General features: G+C 48.3%; 2 protein-coding genes across 2 annotated transcripts; one reads left to right on the top strand and one right to left on the bottom strand.

Annotated features, from left to right (window-relative positions):
* Positions 1-3,414: 3,414 nt before the first annotated feature.
* On the top strand, positions 3,415-6,077 carry arl6ip6 (ADP-ribosylation factor-like 6 interacting protein 6). The gene is made up of 4 exons (XM_030354658.1): positions 3,415-3,819; positions 4,155-4,208; positions 4,583-4,691; positions 5,469-6,077. Exons 1-4 carry the CDS (start codon positions 3,582-3,584, stop codon positions 5,560-5,562), a joined length of 495 nt encoding a protein of 164 aa, XP_030210518.1. The 5' UTR covers positions 3,415-3,581; the 3' UTR covers positions 5,563-6,077.
* A 346-nt stretch (positions 6,078-6,423) lies between these two features.
* On the bottom strand, positions 6,424-19,742 carry ndufs1 (NADH:ubiquinone oxidoreductase core subunit S1). The gene is made up of 19 exons (XM_030354516.1): positions 19,613-19,742; positions 19,055-19,131; positions 18,776-18,867; positions 18,144-18,251; positions 17,409-17,485; positions 17,015-17,096; positions 16,357-16,487; positions 15,734-15,919; positions 15,081-15,215; positions 14,319-14,433; positions 13,581-13,726; positions 12,883-13,011; positions 12,342-12,471; positions 11,502-11,662; positions 9,652-9,806; positions 8,933-9,108; positions 8,097-8,231; positions 7,474-7,546; positions 6,424-6,768 (listed from the first exon to the last, which is right to left on the bottom strand). Exons 2-19 carry the CDS (start codon positions 19,125-19,127, stop codon positions 6,677-6,679), a joined length of 2,196 nt encoding a protein of 731 aa, XP_030210376.1. The 5' UTR covers positions 19,128-19,131; positions 19,613-19,742; the 3' UTR covers positions 6,424-6,676.
* Positions 19,743-19,759: the final 17 nt, after the last annotated feature.

The following is a 19,759-nucleotide window of genomic DNA, read 5'->3' as shown; positions in this document are numbered from 1 at the left end:
GGATTAGTTTCTTAAAACGGGTTTGGAAAAGGGCTGTGTCCGGGCACTGAGGCAGAGGAACGAAAACCCTCCACGAGCTTTCAAATGTCTGCAGCACTAGCCTTCAGCCCCGAACCACAAAAGGAGCACACACGCAACACGTCCCTCGAGAAAACGGCGCACATGTCAGAACTGTCCTCCTGCGAGGTTGACACTCAACGCTCGGCGCTGCTTAGCGACCACAATGGATCAAGAACAAGTATCGACTGAGAGCACAAACACTTTCAAACGTTCAGGACGTTGCTGTCCCTGTGTCAGCAGTGGTCTGTGCATTTGATGCGGTCCTCATATTCCGGCGCTGTTTCTCCCTCCACCGGGTGAAGGGATTAGTCAGTGGACTCACAGAGCACAGCCGGCCATTCCCCGTAGTCCTCCCTGCTCTGTAATGCTCCCTAGACAACCTCTGCATCTCTTAGTCCCTGCATGTATAAAAGATGATATCAAACACAAAGAAAAAAATCCAATGGAGAACAAAAAACGTGTATTAATGAGTTTATGTTTTACATGAAATGACTAAACAGTGTGTGGCTCTCCATCCGTGTGTGTGTGTGTGTGTGTGTGTGTGTGTGTGTGTGTGTGTGTGTGTGTGTGTGTGTGTGTGTGTGTGTGTGTGTGTGTGTGTGTGTGTGTGTGTGTGTGTGTGTGTGTGTTGGGATTAGCACACTAATTAAACACCCGGCACTGCTCTGTTTGAGTGGCTGCAGCACTGCAGTGGTGGTGGTGAGGGGGTGGGTGAGGGGGTACACTAGTGATAAGGCAGCGCTGCACACGTATGTGAAGATGAGCTGTGTGGCAGAGGAGGGGCGAACACTGCAAGAGAGAAACGAGAGCGGGGGATACCGCTTGTCCTCCAGGGGGGGGTGATGGGATAATCTTGTGTGAGTGTGTGTGCATGAGTGTGCAAGTGTGTGCATGTGTTTGCGTGCCTGTGTGTTGCCATGTGTGAGTACATGTGTTTGTGCGTGTGTTTGTGTGTGCATGTGTTTGTGTGCGTGTGGGTGCATGTATGCCTGTGTATGTATGCATTTGTGTGCGTGTGTGCTTGCATGTGTGAGTATATGTTAGCGCGTGTTCGAGTGCGATTGTGTGCGCGTGAGGCTTTAGGGGAAAACATTCTAAATTCGACTGCAGTGAGAAAGAGAGAAAGAGCGAAAGGGAGAGCGACACCCAGAGATACCAGAGAGAGAGAGAGAGAAGAGAGAAAGGGAAGTGTGGTTACGTTCGGGCGTGAGAAATTATTTGAATCCTGTTCATCACACTGCGGAATAGGGGGATTTAGAAAGAAAAAAAAAGCTAAAAGAAGACTGAAGAGAGGAGAGCGGACAGGACTGACGACAGCGCACAACGTGACGGTGACAAATCTCCCCACATCATCTCATTAAATACTAAAAACACAGCGAATCAAAACAATTGACATGAACATTTCCCCCCCCCAAAAGAACTAGCTTCCCTCCCTGTAGTTCTCCGCAATAATAGAGCTATTTCAGCGTTAATGGGTACAATGGGCCTTTAGACGAGAGAAGGAAACGGCGGTTAAGCGCGTGTGTGTGTGTGTGTGTGTGTGTGTGTGTGTGTGTGTGTGTGTGTGTGTGTGTGTGTGTGTGTGTGTGTGTGTGTGTGTGTGTGTGTGTGTGTGTGTGTGTGTGTGTGTGTGTGTGTGTGTTCTTAAACCGCCTGGTCACATGTCCACTGAGCGATATGCATGGCTAAGCCATTCGCGCTTTGATATTGTCCCGGCCTTTTGTCTATTCTGAGCACTCAAGTTTCAGTCAGCAGAAAATGTTGATGACTGAAATGATTACGTCAACGACGTACATCCAATTTTCTGACATTCAGATGATTGTTGTAAAAAAAACAGCATAACGTTTTTGCGCTATATCCCTGCGAATTACCCTTTCTACCAACACAATGATGCACAAAATGACAATTATTTTGGATAAACTTCACATAAATAATTGATATCGTGAATCCATGGTATCCATCACATCCCTTTTTCTTTTCTGCTGCTCTCACACTCATAATAACGTATTTCTCTGAGTGCTTATAGTTGTCTGGGTAAATATTTGCCCCCTGTCTTTTCATGTTGACACACCATCACGTGTCTCCAGCTAGCATTCTGTCCAACACCTGGGCTATCTGCGATCCCCGGCATGGAGATACAGTCATATTTACACAACTCTACAGCCCTAATAACAAGCCGTTATGGATGACCAGGGGAGGCGATGAAGAAGAAACGACAATATATCCCATAACATCGAAATAACATCCTAGTAGAATAACCATAGCAACAGACTCTAAAAAAAAAAACGGACTAACGTGAGGAGCACCACCTTATAAGGGCCTGTCCAGAATCACAGCCATGTGGATAGTCGATACTTTATTACACGGACACACCTTCACCCTAGAGCGTGTGACAAACCGATTTCGCACATCTCATTCCGCAGATGGAATCTCGCAGAACGAGCAGTGCAGTGACATGAACCCTAAAAACATCCACATCCAACTCACAAGTACAGTGGGAACAACAACATTGGCCATGCATCTCTGCAGCCATGAGCAGTGCATGATGAGTAAGGAACTCCTTCCTCATGTTATAACATAAGATCTGAGGTGGAGGTGAGCTGGACAGAGCACCGTCTACTCTCCCACTGCTGCTGCTGATGGACATACAGATGCCGACAAGGCAGCGGAGGAGAGGAACAGTAAAACACACGTTATATGAAGCGTCTACTTGTGTGTGCAATCTGAAGTCCAGCTTGTATGATCAGGGTGTGTGATCGGCTCTCGTGACACTGAACGTCAAACGCAAAAGAGGAAAAAATATCAAATGTCGATGGATAATGTATAATAAAGAGTTCCTGGGTTCACGCGACAAACGACTGTTATTCATCGTGGAGAAGTGCAATTCGTTATTAATAGAAGGATAATTACCGTGCTGTGGTGTATTTAAAACGAGTCTTGGACGAGGGGAGCCGCGGCGGGTCCGTCTGATCAGTGTTGTTGACGCCACAACGCTGCGTCACACACAGCTTCCGGCGGATTCTTTTCAAAACAAGAGCCCGTGAGAATATCAAAGTACCAAAATAAAGGAACTATAATAAGTGATCCCTTCTGTAGTTTCTAATACATTTGTCTGCTTTCACATGTGACTTATTTAGATGTGAGCCATTACGTTTAAGTAATGGATGGCAGGTAGGTACGTTGGTCAGTTATTAATACATTAATATTAATATTGTTGTTTATTTGTTTTCTTACTCCTATCATAACTTCGCTTTGTTTGTCAGACAAACACACACACGCACAGGCACACGCACACGCACACACTCCTAGATCTTTTCCTCTTTTGGACCCCAGGAAGTAGTATTAAGAGTGACCGCCACGCCCCTCTACGAAGTTTTATTGCGGAAGAAGTTCTGTCATTTCCCCCAATAGTTGATGTTACCGTTGATCATACCGTAAACTCCTTGCACCGAAACAAGAATACTTTGCTATAGGCCTTATCGAGAGAGATTGACCAACTTGTTTAATCGCTCGGGCGGTAAATGGTGGCATGGAAGTATTTGGTGAACGCATCTGCCATCACTTTTGAGAAACTAACCTGTCTGACTTCTACTTTGAAAATGGACACGAACCCTCGTCCCCAGGAGGTCCTCGACTCGTATGATGACACCCACCGGCCGAAGCGGCGCTGGCCACTTGTGCTGCTGTCCTCCGTTTGCTCCGCGGTCGTTGTGTTTGCGGCTGGTGTGATTTGTGCACTGTTGTACACGATCCTCAGAGGTGTGTGGGTGTGTGTGTGTGTGTGTGTGTGTGTGTGTGTTGGGGGGGGGGGGGGGGGGGGGGGGCGGGATATATAATTGTAAAATATTTTAATATTCTGTTGATAAAATGTGGATTTATGTACACGCATACACACCCATATTATAAGCCTACATACTGTTCAGTATTTACATCATACATGCATACATACATACATGCATACATGCGTTTATATTCTAGCCATATTGACAAGCTCTATATTGGGTGGACATGACAGTACATGCAAGTCAAGTTATGGCCCTTATGGCGATGGATAGATATGAATTTGTGATGAATTGAGGATCACCTCCTTTCAGAGCTGCGGGCTGAGCGAGTGACAGTCGACGACGGCACTGAGGTCAGCATGCTAGGTGAGCACCGTTCTGCACTTCTGTTCTCTCATTGCTGAACGGTATTATTGCCAGTGTTACTTACACTGACGATATTCTATCTTTCAAGTTTGATCCAATGCATCCTTGTTGTATGCCTCTAGATCAGGGTTTCCCCAACTCTCATTGCATGTAGAGGTTCTACTACTCACCCTTACCCTGCCCTTTTGAAACGCACACAAAATGTTGTCAAAAACTCAGTCTCCATTTGTAACGTGAATGCAGTAAGAATTTGATAAGAAAATGGATCTTTGTGATTAACATTTCCTGCTCCACAGTCAACAGTCAAATGACAACAACATTGACGTGTGTGTGTGTGTGTGTGTGTGTGTGTGTGTGTGTTTGTTGGTGTCCAGGATTCTGGAGTATCCTAGTGTTGTCTGCGATAGCCGGCTGCATCTGTTGTGTTTTCTCGTTGAGCCTCACCTACATGGACTCATACACACCTGGCCAGTCCAACTTCAGGTAAAACACGCACGCCGGACACACACACACACACACACACACACACACACACACACACACACACACACACACACACACACAGAGTCTATATAGTGTTCATACGTACAAGCAGGCAGTGTAGCATATCATCGCACTCGTCATCTATATTTAATATAATTGATTGTCCTTAATGAAGTAAACTAGAGCCCTGTCTGTTAGTCTTTCTTTCAGATCATTGACTCATTGCATTTCAAATTGAACCTTCCAAAAGACTGTTCATTGTATGTGTATTGTGTTATTCTTGTGGGCGCAGGATCCACAAGGCACTCCTAGGATTCCTGTGTTTTCCTTCCACGCTTTCAAAATAAAGAATTTTAGTCAAAATGTTGTCAACATGTCATGTGACGACATGAAAATGTTATCAAAATCTAAACCTCTTTCCAAATGGCATGCATGCATATTGCATACGGCCTTGAAGGTTTTACAATTAATATTTGGTTCTGCAAATAGATACATTATTAAGGAGTTTAGGCTTGAAAAGAAAAGTATACACAGGTTTCACTTGTCAGTCTCTTTTCTTACGTAGCCTGCCGAGATATATACCCAAGATGTAGCCTACATGAAAGGGTGTGCGAATGCAGAAAAGGTTTTAACATTGTATTTTTTTCTGGGGGCAATTCTCAGACCACTTTTATATAGTCAGTTTCCCCCCCCCCTTCCTTTTTTCTGTAAACATCCTCCGCTAAATCACAGCAGTCTCCTCTGTTTTTTCCCCCCACGCTTTCTGCTCTCATCCAGGCGTTCCACCGGGCGGTCCTTCCACGTGGGCTACGCAGTGGCGCTCTTGAACGGCTTCATGGCCTCTCTGGCGGCGGGCTGGACTCTGAGTTAATAGCAGTCGGCCCCGTTCCTCTCATTCTACAGCCCTGAACTCCACTCTGCTAGCATGCAGGGCTGTCAGTCCGGGAAACAGGGATATGCTCATTGCCTTCAATGTTTATTTGTGAATATACTAAATAGACGAGAAGTGTCAAAATCTATTGGAGATCTTATCAAATGCTTGAGATAGACCGTTTGGGTTCATTTGTATTTTGGTTTTGTTTTAGCGTCAAGCTCGATTTTGAGGGGAAAGATATGCATGAGTTTATCTCGCTCTTCTGTTTGGGTGGAGCAGAATGGATTTATGATCAGTGGTTGTATGTCAGAGCCATGGTTTATTGAATTAAAGGAGAATTGTTTTTTATTATCTAAACAAAATGCTGTTTTGAATGAACTGACATTTATAAAGATACGCTCGAAATGCCATCCGATAGTACCCCAGATATTAATTATGCACCTGTGGTAAATATTAAGAAGTTACAAATGGAGCCTGGAGTTACAAATTAAAACGTTTAAAGTGCCAAATCATACAATTATTAGCCAATGGACCTTTAAAATGACAGGGTTGGTCATCCTGCCTATGGATTCAAACTCAAGAAACAATTTGAGGTTTAAATGTTGCTGGTGGGAAATTGCAGAGGTATTTCCATAATAGCATTAGCATAATGCAAACGTCATAAGGATTCATATAAGGGAATTTCTGTCTGTTTGGTACTTGGTAGGACAGTTTCTAAAATGGTTATTCACTGCAACTCTGTCCTCAGAAATGTGGACCTCGATCTCTTCAGAATCCATGAAGTGATTAAAATGTATTTCACCTCCTTAATTCCGAAGAAGACATAAACGCAGGGAATGATTACGAACCACGACTGGCTACAACATAAGGATTTATTTTTATTCAGACTTCATTACAAGTTAATCAGAGCTGTGTCTTGAGAGGAATAGATCGACTGTACACAACAAGCATCAAGAACACATTTAAATAAAGGCGAGGCTCCAACTCTGCGTATGTATGTGTTGTGTGTGTATTTGTGTGTAAGCATACTTTGAAGGTGTTGGATGTAATGTGGATGCATGTGTATCCGTGTGTTGAAGACTCTCTACGGCTCTCAATTAGTGAGTGGCGTCTAGCAGATGGATGGTTCGTCGATGGCCGCGGCTCCCTCCGTGATGGCCTTCACACATTTGGCCATGGTCTGGGAGGACCGGCTGATGGAGTCTACAGAGAGAGAGAGCACAAAATTACAAAAAAAGAAAAAAAATTGTGTTCAGCGGGTATGAATATCAGAAGTATACTCTTCCAAGCGGTCCTGTCTTGCGGAGCTGGTAGAGCAAGGCATCAAAGGCGGTGGGGGGAGTGTTGAATTCCCACCCATTTTAAACATGCATGCCATCACAGGATTGTGATTACAAAAGTGTCCATTTAACGGCATGATAGTGTTTTGTATTCGTCATAGTTGTGGATGAAGACTACGGTCAACCCGCACCGCAACAGCACCCCCTATGGTGACATGGCTGTAACTGCCGTACATAACTGTAACTTCATCCCATTTGTTTCGGTTCACTTTGGTGCCTGGTGACACTGCACACAAACGAGCCAATACTTGAACAAGGTACAACACAGAAGACCCGCTACTTCAAGCAAGCTCCCATCTTAAAACACTTTTTTAGGGAGGGAGGTACCTTTAGGAGGTAAAAACTTTAGGTGGTACAATATGCATCATGTTTAAGTTTGAAATGGGCTCTAAAACACTTTTTTAAGCCCATTTCAAACTCAAACATGATCCATAATTGTACCTTTAAAAAGCAACAAAAAAAAGGTGCAAACAGGTGTGTTGTCGGATTTTAAAAGTGACATCATCGATTTTAAATGTGACCCCTGGTCCCCCGGGCTAGCCCGTCGGCCCCCCAGAGTCCCGCCCACCTGTCATGTAGAAGTCCTTGGCGGTGAGCTGCGGGGGAACCAGGGGAGCGGTGAGCAGCGTCTGGTTCACGGCCTGCAGGGTCCAGAGAGACAAGGGGAGGAGGGTCACACACTGACCTCGCGTCGCGTCGCGTCGCATTAACCGACGCATTAAGGTCGAAACAAACCAGTTTGTGCGGGTTTTTCGGTTTTTCTGTGGCGCTTGAATGGTTTGCCGTGGTTAGGTTTAAGTGGAAGAGTGTGCCGTTTTATTAGGACAACGCGTGGGCGTCGTCTGCTGTATTCAAATACCGACTACGGGGTACATAAAAAGGCCGGATTTCTTTGGGCCTCCGACAAAAGAGAATGTGACTCGTTTTGGACTGGAAACGATATGCTAGGATTGTGCATGTGTTTGCTACCAGTAAAACGATGCTGGTTAAAAAAAGGCTATGACTGTGCATGTGTGTTTAGCAGTAATGCTCAAATAATCAAAAATGCTAAGGCTGTGTGTACTTGCGCATAATCATTAATGCTATGGTAACACAAAAAGGTTAATGCTGTGCATGCGTTTCACCAGTTGTGCTATGCTAGCACAAACGAGCTAAGGCTGTGTGTGCGTTTTATAACAGAGTGAGACGTACGCTGGCCAGCTCGTTAGCCTGTTTGAAGTAGTTGGCCCCCTCCACGTCGTCGTAGCGGGTCAGGTTGGGGGAGACCTCGGCCAGCCGGCTGCGGACCTCATCCACAGTGTCGTAGGGCAGCGCCACGCCCGCCAGCTGTGCACACACACACACACACACACACGCACACACTTTTATATTAAAGAGGCATCAAACGCAGACTTCTAGGGGTTAAAACCTTCTAAGATGCTTGCCCTCACAGAAGTTCAAAGTTCAAATACTTTATTGTCCCCAGAAACACATAATGGAGCAACACGTAGAACCACAGTGGAATTAATTGGTTTAGAAACCGGTTTGAACGAGGAGAAATGCCACACGACCAGTGTCTAACTTCATGAATAAAGTAAGCACTTAAACTTCCTGCCAAAACGCAATCGCTCACTTTCAAAATGAACGGAACCTTATGTAGGGTGTTCAGAAGCAGTGTGTCCAGTCAAGATACAGCCAGACTTAGACAGGCCTAGCTTTAGCCTGCAGGGACCTCTAGTAGTGCTGCTGGGTTACTTCAGCGCTTTGATGAGTAAGGAGTGAATAAGAAAATAAATATTAGATATGAGAAACCTACCCTCGTGCATTGAAATGTGATGTAGAGTCATCCTTTCCTCTACCTCTAAACTCTATGTGTACAACATTATAATTATCAAGTTAAAGCTACCAGGCAATTCCTTTAAACTTAACATCCCGACGTCAATCAATACATCTAAAAACTTTAAAAGAAAATTCAGTTATTCGGCCAATCCTCCAGTGTGTTTGTGCGCAGGCATGCAGGTGTAGGTGCACGCGTGTGTGTGTGTTACCTCGGACAAGGCCCTGATGATCTGCCAGTCCTCGCGCGCCGTCCCCGGGGCGGTGACGGCGATGCGTGTCTGCTGGCTCCGCCCCTCCGTGTTCACGTAGGTGGCGTTCTTCTCCGTGTAGGCGGCGGCCGGCAGGATGATGTCCGCCATGGGCGCCCCCACGTCGCCGTGGTGACCTGGTGGGAGGGGGGCGGGGGAGGGGGTTAGTGTTGGGCTGGACGGATCGGTGATCGGCTAGAGGGCGGTGCCTGCATAACGCTCACACACACACTGCTGGCGACCAATGGTGGGCCTGCGTTTAGGTGCGGCCTCGAGGCTGATCCCCCTGGCGCTCCTCAGAGACGGGACACGCCCCGTTTTTCACGCCCCGGGAGACGGATGACCTCAGCGTTCGTGGAGACGCTTCGGCCCTGCCCAGACCGTAGACACTTCGGCTGTCGCCGCAGAGGAACGCAGGAGGTCATTGCTGATTGGTCACAGGCACGATTGGGATCTTTTCAATGGAGCGGACTCAGGGTTGGGGTCTTTTGGGGTTTGCTAGCGCGTGTGTCATGAACATCTGGGGTCGGAACCGCTGCACTGCCCTCTTGTGTTCGCATTAACGGGACGCGTGCATTTCTCAGAGCTTAGACGGTCGATCTGTGTGTGGTTGGTTTTGTTGGATCCGGTCTGTACCTGCGTGTGTGTCCGTGTGTGTGTGTCTGTGTGTGTGTGTGTACCCTGGTAGATGACGAGGCTGTCCTTGGGCAGGTCGGCCCGGGTGATGCAGCCGGCGTCGGCGCCCAGCAGGAAGAGGATCTTGGGCGGGTTGTTGCGGATGGCGTCCACGCCCGCCTTGTAGCCCAGGTCCAGCGCTGCCACCTGGCTGGCCACCCTGGAGACCAACGAGCAAACACACGGGTTGGAGCCCAGCGGATGTGACGGCAGGGACGACGACGCAGCAACGCCTCCAGCGATGAGTTCCAGTCAAGTGAGTCAACGTGGGCTTTCTCCTGATTGGCCATCGGGAGAAAGCCCAACCACCTGCAGGGTAAAGGAGACCACCCCCTCTGTCTGTCTGTCTGTCTGTCTGTCTGTCTGTCTGTCTGTCTGTCTGTCTGTCTGTCTGTCTGTCTGTCTGTCTGTCTGTCTGTCTGTCTGTCTGTCTGTCTGTCTGTCTGTCTGTCTGTCTGTCTGTCTGTCTGTCTGTCTGTCTGTCTGTCTGTCTGTCTGTCTGTCTGTCTGTCTGTCTGTCTGTCTGTCTGTCTGTCTGTCTGTCTGTCTGTCTGTCTGTCTGTCTGTCTGTCTGTCTGTCTGTCTGTCTGTCTGTCTGTCTGTCTGTCTGTCTGTCTGTCTGTCTGTCTGTCTGTCTGTCTGTCTGTCTGTCTGTCTGTCTGTCTGTCTGTCTGTCTGTCTGTCTGTCTGTCTGTCTGTCTGTCTGTCTGTCTGTCTGTCTGTCTGTCTGTCTGTCTGTCTGTCTGTCTGTCTGTCTGTCTGTCTGTCTGTCTGTCTGTCTGTCTGTCTGTCTGTCTGTCTGTCTGTCTGTCTGTCTGTCTGTCTGTCTGTCTGTCTGTCTGTCTGTCTGTCTGTCTGTCTGTCTGTCTGTCTGTCTGTCTGTCTGTCTGTCTGTCTGTCTGTCTGTCTGTCTGTCTGTCTGTCTGTCTGTCTGTCTGTCTGTCTGTCTGTCTGTCTGTCTGTCTGTCTGTCTGTCTGTCTGTCTGTCTGTCTGTCTGTCTGTCTGTCTGTCTGTCTGTCTGTCTGTCTGTCTGTCTGTCTGTCTGTCTGTCTGTCTGTCTGTCTGTCTGTCTGTCTGTCTGTCTGTCTGTCTGTCTGTCTGTCTGTCTGTCTGTCTGTCTGTCTGTCTGTCTCTCTCTCTCTCTCTCTGGTATCTATTGGTGTATCTACAGTGTGTCTGTCTACGGTGTGTATCTATCTGTAGATTGTCTGCCTGCTGGAAAAGTCGTGCTGGAGGGGCCGACTTTCTGGTGAAACCGCATAAGTCTTGTGCGTTTCGGCCGACCGTCCAGACGGAGCCGGCGAATCCGGAACCACCCTCGGAGGTGGTTTCAAATCTATCCGGACCTATGCGGTTTCGTGTTAGGATTCGTGTGGACGCCTGAAACGCAACCGTCGACGTCATTAGGCCCCCACCAGCTGGGGGACGTCAGAGTTGCGTTGAATTTTTTATTTATTATCTAATTTGTATTCTTTTTGTAGCTTTAAATAAAGCCCCTTGATACATTTAATTACTAACAGTACATTAAAAAGTACTTCTGCTGAATTTAAAAGGTTGAATCACCTCGTGACTGAATGTTTGTATACAGCGCGCATACAGGCTGTATGCGTGCAGGCTTTATGCGCTCCACTTTTTTCTGTGGAGAACCAGCGCCTTGAATGTTTCCCACAGCGTTTCTAAAGCTCGATGCGGTTTTGCAATGACTCCGTCTTTACGGAGATATTCATGAACCCCTGTTTCGGCTCCGTGTGAACGACGGGGCCTCAGTTCATCAGTTCACCAGCTCCAGGCTTAGCGCGGCCACAGTAACCAGCGGTTACGGCCTCGGCGTCGGGGGGCCGTTTCTGGCCTCACCTGTGCAGCACGTTGAGGACCTTCCAGCCCTCCTCCACGCCGCTGCTGACGCGGGCGTTCTGCGCCAGCGCCGACACGGCCGCCAGGATGCCGGCGCCGTCGGCGCGCTGCAGGGCGCTGCTGCCCACCACCACCGTGGGACGCTTGGCCGACGCCAGCACCTGGAGGGGGGGGGGGGGAAGAGAGGGAAATACCTTTGAATGTAACCTCATTGAAGGGGTGTGTGTGTGTGTGTGTGTGTGGTCATACGTTGTTTTCCTTTTGGTCATCCAAAGCTGTGTTTCCTGTTTCTTGTATTATCTGGCCACCCTACCTTTTCCTAGTGTCATCTTAATGTTAACCTTTGTGCTGGGGCTAAAGTGGTCACGAGGGAGAAGGCATCCCCTGATGCATTCAACTGCTTGATGAGGACACAGGCAACTCTGTGTCTTGGGTAAACATCAACTGATTTGATTATTGACATCAGCAATGTGGGGAGGGTGTGAAACTGTTGAAACAGCTCCGTCTAACTGTATTCTGGACTCACTCTGCTGGAGAGGAGTCTAGTGTATGCATACATTCATATAGGTTAATTGTCTACCACTTTTGTGTGCTTTAGCATTTAGAAATCTCATCAGTCCTAGACACAATATCTCTAGAGAAACAGCCACGAAAGTGTGTGTGTGTGTGTTGGTGCCTTTGTTTGCATTTGTGCGTGTGAATGCCTGAGTTTGTGTGAGAGTCTCCTTAAGTAGGTTCCCCATTACCTCCCAGTAGGGATGCACGCGTGTGCCTCATTACCTCACAGAAGGGGTGCCAGTGTGTGTGTGTGTGTGTGTGTGTGTGTGTCCCCCTCATTACCTCACAGAAGGGGTGCGTGCCGTTGGCCAGCTGCTGCAGCACGTCCGACTCTTCCCCCAGGTGGTCGTAGGTGTAGCTCAGGTCCACCTCCCGGCCCACCAGGGCCACGCGCAGCTCATTGTGCAGCCAGCTGACGGGGGGGACGACAGGGGGGAGAGGGGTTAGGCTGAGGCGCCGCTGAAACACCACCGGCCGCCGTTACATTAATAACCAGCACAAAGAGATAATAACTTAATAATCGATCAATAGAAAATCCTACTTTCCTTCATGCTAACTTTTCTCATTATAAAAGGCGACACTTTCTCAGGAAACATGTTAGCCGGCTCAACAAGTCTTTGTGGAGAAGTCAGCAGATACAAAAAACGTTTTAGTTATACGTTTTCCTCAACAAATATCATCCCGAATTGCCCTTCTAACAAAAAGGGTCGGGGCCGGGCCAGGGTGGGGCCATGGTGGGGCCCGATCGAGGCAGAACGAGGCCAGGGTGGGGGCAGATCAAGGCCAGGCCGGGGCCAGACCGGGGCCAGACCGGAGGCCGTACCTCTTGCGGATGCGGGCGTTGAAGAGCGGGGCCTCGTAGCGGGGGTTGGTCCCGACCAGGAGCAGCACGTCGCTCTCCTCGATGCCGGCGATGCGCGTGTTCAGCAGGTAGTTGGAGCGCAGGTCCGTGCTGCGGAGACACGACAACACAACGACACAACGTTAAAGCACCGACAGGCACACTGCAGAGGCTACAGCGCAAGGGTGCCCACCGTGGGAGCCCAACTTCTTCGCTCAAACCAAACTAAATATCTGATCTGAAGACGGAGAAATAAACCTCCACTTCCTATTGCAATATTTACAGCCTTAATACATATCGCCGCTCACTAAATCGTTGCCAGATCGTACGGTATTGTTCTTTTACAAATCCCCGTCCCTATCGTCTGGATTTTAGATTTTAGGGGTGTTTGGACTCCCAGCTGAAGGGTTCGGGGTTCAAACCCCAATTTGAGGTTTGTGGACAAGGTGCAACGGTTGCTTCTCAGGGTTTCTACCCTGATAATAAAAGGTTGTTTCTTGCACTTTAGAGCACTAGGGTTAGGGGGGTGTCATGGAATGTGGCCTGTGAAGCCCTTTGAGACTTCACACTGATTAAGGGCCTGAAGGGACAAATGTCACTGATTTGACAAGTGCGGTACATGCGTGATGGAAAACAAGCGTCCATATCTCTCTCTCTCTCTCTGTGCGGGTGTCTCTCACCCGGCCCCGTCCATGGGGAACAGCTCCTCCGTGCAGAGGCTGTCTGAGTTGAGTCCGTTGAGCAGGTCCTTGAGGGCCACCAGGGACTCTGCGTCCGCCATGCCCCCGGCGATGGCCGCCACCTCGTTGCCCTGCGCGCCCTGGAGCTGAGGACACACACACACACACACACACACACACACACACACACACACACACACACACACACACACACACACACACACACACACACACACACACACACACACACACACACACACACACACACACTGAAAAGCTGCTTCTCTTTTAATTGGATTAAGGACTGCTGTGCAGCATTTCTCTATTTTCTTGTGTCTGGCCTAGAAGTTTATAAAGGTGGCTGCAGTGTATTCTCAGATACATTTCCCATCTATTGCAGTGGGATGTTTTTGCACTGGGCGACTGAACACATCTTTGCATTGATATATATTTTTTTATTTATTTAACTTTATTTTTTAGATTTCTGATATAGGACTTTTCGCTTTCCTTTAAATGTTGTCATAAAGATTCTCAAAAAGGCAGCACGGGGGACGAGCAATAATTTGAGCGTAAAGTTAGGAAAACCCCCACAGCCAGTCAGCTATTCGTGAGCATCCATGCCTAAATACCCCAAATCAGATTGGCTGTAATATATAACACAGACGGATCCACGTCTCAGCTGTCATTAAAGCCACAAATCCCAACCACCTGATGTGACCCGAGAGCGCAGAGACTTACTGCCCCCGCCACGCGGGTCAGAGCGTCCTCCCACGAGGTGGCCATCAGCTGACCTGAGGCGTTCTTCACCATTGGCTGGGTCAACCTCTGCCTCTTGAGGCCGTCGTAGGCGAACCTGGAGACACACACACAAAAACCATGTATCAAGTTTGAACATTTGAAAGCACAACCATATCTAAACTCAAACCCCATTTGAGTTTAGGGTTAGGAATAAGATATTTTCCTTCCGCACAAACGACGTAATGTTTGGCAATGGCGACTGATTGGCTCAAACTGCCACCAGGTGACGGGACCTGCCCTGGACCGTATGGCACGGGCAGTGAGGTCATCGCGGCGCCTACTGCGATAATCTCTTTCCATCCCTGCGGTTAAGCATGGAGTTTTTCCCTCCACTTTAAGCATCTAAAAGAGGCATGAACACGTCCATCTCGGAGAGGCGTAAAGTCATGGTCCCACGTCGACGCAACGCAAGGGGGTTTACGGACCCGTTACATCCTTGCGGACCCTCCTTGCGTCCACCGCGCGGGCCTGACGTGCGCCTCGCAAAAACTGCAACCTCGCGTCGGGGCGACGCAGCAGCAAGGGCTGTGATTGGTCCGCTCACTAAAACCCGACGCAGAACCGAAAGAGGTTCACGACTGCGTCGGAGCGTCTGCGTGGCCGTCACGCTGCGTCGACGTGGGACCATCACCGAGCCTCGACACTAGTCTACTAGCTCCGTTGGGGGGCCGGGGGTTAGGGGTTAGCTGCTGGGAGTCTGACCTGGTCTTGTCGGAGATCCACTCCTCGTTGACGTCCTCGTTCAGCCGGGGCATGACCCTCATCACCTCCCCACCGCGGGTGCTCACCACGATGTTGCTGCCCACCGCGTCCAGCACGTCGATGGACTCTGTCTTCCTGCGTGGGGGGAGGGGGGGGGGGGAGGAGAGAGAGAGAGAGAGAGAGAAGGTGGGGCCGTGATCAGTCCGTGCAGGGATTGCAGGGTCATGCCAGCAGTATTGTGATTGGACCGATCAAAACTACAATTTGTATAAAAAAACCTAGAAGTCTTTTGGTCTACAGGTTACTTTTTAGATTTTAAGGCACATAATGATAAAGCATTGCAATGGGATCACTGTCCAAATTCAGAATACAGGATTATTTACGTTATCTGCGTTTATTTGGAGCAATAAAGAGAGGCAGATTGATTCAGTCAATCATCTTCCTGTGTAATCGATCTATTCTTTCACATCCATTCCCCCGTATATTTAACACTTTGAAAACAGTTTTTTTTTTTAGCACTTTCACAACATCTAAGTGTGAGGGTTCTGCATTTTGTCATTTTCTGTAAACTGTGTAGCTCCCTAAACAGCATGCCTGATCCCACCACGGATTCGGTGGTCCATGTTCCATGCTCCCTCGCCCCCGGCCCCTACCTGGTCTCCCAGGGCCGCGCGGTGAAGGCGTAGGGCTTGGAGGTGAGCGCGCCCACGGGGCAGATGTCGATGACGTTGCCCGACAGCTCCGACATGAACATCTTCTCCACGTACGTGCCGATCTGCAGGTTGTTGCCGCGGCCCGTCGTGCCCAGGTCCTCCACGCCCGCGATCTCGCTGGCGAACCTGAACGGGGAAAAAGAAACCACGAGTGAGAAATCCCGCCAGAGAACCACCGGGCTCGCGGTTGGTATATTTGTGTCGGATTGTAGTCTCAGCAGAATGAAAGGGCACGGTACATATCCGTTATTTGCCCGACCCTTTCAATTGAAATCAAGATTTTCCAATAGTATCATAACACCAATATCGTACGAATAGAATGCATGGATAGGTCAGAGACCCTGAAACATTTCTGTGGTAGCTCTGTCAAAATGTATGAATTAGCCACGCCATCAGTAAGCATTCCCTCACAAGCACACCACTTAAAACAACAGTACGTTCCAACAACCACACAAACACCACACAATACCCAACCGACATTCAGACACACAGAAGCCCCCTGCTCCCGGTGTCAAAGGATGGCCTTTTTTACGCGGCGCTCTCTGGCCACGCCCCCCTCTCACCGGACGCAGCGTGTGCACTGGATGCAGCGTGTCATGATGGTCTTGATCAGCGGCCCGATGTTCTTGTCCTCCACCGCCCGCTTGTTCTCTGTGAAGCGACTGCGGTCCGAGCCGAACTGCATGGACTGGTCCTGGTAGGGGGGGGGAAGGGGTTAGGAGGCTGGTGTGTGTGTGTGTAGCTCTGGGAGGTCTTGCGTTGACCGGCCTAGCTGTACGTGGGGGTTGAGGATTTCGATTGCCCCCATCGACTCGCCATCAACACACACGGGAGTGTGTGTTGATGGCGAGCCGATGGGTGCAATCGAAATGAACGCTTAATACATTCGAGACTCTTGCGGTCGACCTCCGAGTCGCTTTTATCCAACGTTGACTACGTTGCGTTGGGACAGACGTCGTCAAGGAGCAGGTAGGGGTTATGGGGTCATCATGCTCCAGGATGCCTAGTGGTAAGCTGTGGACGGTGGGGATCGAACCCGGTGGCTTTCGGCTTGGAGTTGAAGACCCAGAGTATACGCGTTACACTATCCTGCCCACCCATTGGCCAAACCACCAATTCTGTCATACCATACTGCGCCTTAGAGACGGACCCATTTGTAATCAGTAGGCTGCGTGGTTAACAAAGCCGGTGGGGGGGGGGGGGGGGGGGGGTCACTGTTACCTGTAGATCACACTCTCCTCCCTGGTCACAGATGGGGCAGTCCAGGGGGTGGTTGGCCAGCAGGAACTCCATAACTCCCTCTCTACACGCAGAAAACACACACCAGTCATGTCTCGGTCTCAATCATAGAAGGTTTGCTGTCTACCACCTGAACTAGCATTACTGTCCTCACTTCCCAGACCCTCTTCGTGCGCCTCCATTTGTATGCTTTAAAACGTTACAATTTATTTTGTGACATTTTGTGCAGTTCCCCATGGATTATGAACTGTGCTATAATCTATTGTTATCTATTAATAAGCATCCTCCACTGTTGACTCTTTGATTTGGCTAAGCAGATAGCTGGAGACAACATTGTAGAGATCTGTGTAGATGGTCTTTGGTCGGGAGTGTATACCTTGCTTTACGTGTCTTGTCTGAGTTGGTAAGGATGTTCCAGCCCTTCATGACCGGCATGGCGCAGGCTGCCACTGGCTGTCAACAAATAAACACAAGCACACACACACACACACACGTGTCAACATCCAGGTAGGGACTGTGGCTGAGCCGTATGAAAATAACTTGGACGGCAACATAAGATACATTCCTTCAGCAACGGACAATGTATTACTTGGTTGTTCTGGTTTTCTGAGGGCACAACACAACTTCCTATTTACTATGTTGAAAAGAGACAACCGATAAATATAAAATAATACATGTATTTATGGTGAGGGCTTTTAATCCAAACCTTGAGTGCAAAGATTCATGTCAGGGGCAGTCCCCAGGGGGAAATCACACCTTAAATAGTCGGCAGGGTTATTGCCTTGCTCTATGAAGTTGGACTAGACAGGACCCAGGGATCCAATAGATCAACTCCACTTTCAGTTGCCAAAATGACACATTAATCTCAACCCCTTGTCTGTACTATACACCATTTATCCACCATTAACTAATTTATCAGTAGCGATTTAAGAGCGTAATCCGATACATTAAGGAGCAGGTGAGGGGATAATGCGTCTTGCGCTCGGATGCCTACAGGCAAGCTGCCAAAGTGGGCTAATCGAAAAGGTACCAGGCGGGAGTCAAACAGCCAACCGACCACATTCCCCTGACCCACGTGCATGTCCTGGAGCATTCACTGAACCGTGTTTACCTTGGGGGCCTTCTCGATCTCCACCAGACACATCCTGCAGTTTCCCGCCACAGACAGTCGCTCGTGGTAACAGAACCTTGGGATCTGGACGCCCATCTTTTCACAGGCCTGAGGAGACACAGGAGGAAATATACAGTTGGAATATGCAGTAACATGCCACCAACACTGACTGTTACCAACCACGCCTATCTAGAACATTATTATTTGTATGACTTGACGAGTCAGACAATGGCAATGTGAAAAGTTTGAATATGTTTTTTGGTGTATTAAAGAAACATCCGGTCGATAGTCGTATTAAACTGTTGTTTTGAATGTTGGATATGTAGTGTTGTCATTGAAAAATAATCTGCACACGTGGAACGTAATCAGGATCAAGTACTTAACAATGCTGTGGTATAAATAGCTGTAGTCTCGGAAGGTTATTTTTTCTCCATCTTAGAACTTATTATCGCATTTGGGTTCGAATACTTTGCTGTCATGTTAAGATCAATATAAGGAGAGGCATGAGACACTTGCCGCTGTTATGCAGAGGCCATCAAAATGACATTACATGAAGTATTGCATGATTCTAGACATTCATACAAGACTGTAGCAATGCGACCACTAAAAAGTTGCAGGTTCCCTTCTTTTACCTGCAAAACAGTGGTGCCAGCCTCCACTTCCACAGGTTTGCCATCCACAAACACCTCCACCATCGTACCAGCAGCACGGGATTGGGTACGAACTGAAACAACCATAGATACTGACGTTTCAATGTCATCCCAAGTGGTTACTACTTATAGTAGTATCCAAGTGGATACTACTTATAGTAGTATCCAAGTGGATACTACTTATAGTATTTTCCACATAGTATAGCAGTATAGATATACTACATGACACGCATATTAGATGCATGTTAACACACAGCCTACCATTGTTGGATGGAGCCAGGCTGCCCTTGGCAGCCCCAGATAAAGCTCGCCCGACGGCTGGGAAACGCAACATGATGCTGAAATTGAGACAGACAGCTTTAAGCAACAATTACAGATCCCTAATACAAGGTGAGTTTATCAACGTTATTATGCATGACATTTAAGACAATGTGCACGGCATTAGGGTCATGCATATGACATGTCAACATGTCTAAGCACCCAACTTCAAGAATATAGAGTCTTTAAACCGTGCATTATTAAGAAGGGAATAGACAGGGAGTGAGGTCTATCCATTTAAAACATTCACATATGCGTTGTGTTTAATGTACTAGCAGCTATCCCTGGAGAACCGTCCGCTCATCACAGATAAACACAAAGTTATTGAGGATCCTTGATAGCATGCTAGCCTCGTTAGCACAGAGCGGTCAAGGGCACGGCGTTACGATGTTATAACAAACTGACTGATTTATGGGCTTAATGTGACAAAGTCGTCGCATTATGTCAACCAACAGAATGCAATCAGCGCTGTGTGTGAACTCGTTTAATTTAGGTTCTTACCTTGTCGCTATTTGGCCTTCTGGACCAGAACAGCGGTGTTTATAACACGCAACCAGTCAGCTCTGATGATGAGCGGATGTAGCTGAAGATAGAACCCAACCTCTCTTCCGGTCTCGGCTTCAGAGTAAAAGTTTGAGAGAAACTTGC

The sequence above is a fragment of the Gadus morhua genome, chromosome 4, assembly GCF_902167405.1.
Source record: "Gadus morhua chromosome 4, gadMor3.0, whole genome shotgun sequence".
In the NCBI taxonomy this organism is placed as follows: Eukaryota; Metazoa; Chordata; class Actinopteri; order Gadiformes; family Gadidae; genus Gadus; species Gadus morhua.
This window is presented reverse-complemented; position numbering and strand designations above follow the sequence as displayed.

Bases quoted from the DNA above. Each gene is read 5' to 3' on its own strand.
- arl6ip6 (XM_030354658.1), top strand. From the start codon at position 3,582: ATGGTGGCATGGAAGTATTTGGTGAACGCATCTGCCATCACTTTTGAG. The intron at 3,820-4,154 runs GTGTGTGGGTGT...ACCTCCTTTCAG, and splicing joins GTTGTACACGATCCTCAGAG to AGCTGCGGGCTGAGCGAGTG. The intron at 4,692-5,468 runs GTAAAACACGCA...GCTCTCATCCAG, and splicing joins CCTGGCCAGTCCAACTTCAG to GCGTTCCACCGGGCGGTCCT.
- ndufs1 (XM_030354516.1), bottom strand. From the start codon at position 19,127: ATGTTGCGTTTCCCAGCCGTCGGGCGAGCTTTATCTGGGGCTGCCAAG. The intron at 14,434-15,080 runs GTCAGACTCCCA...GTGTGTCTCCAG, and splicing joins TGGATCTCCGACAAGACCAG to GTTCGCCTACGACGGCCTCA. The intron at 13,012-13,580 runs GTGAGAGACACC...GTGTCTCCGCAG, and splicing joins TTCCCCATGGACGGGGCCGG to CACGGACCTGCGCTCCAACT.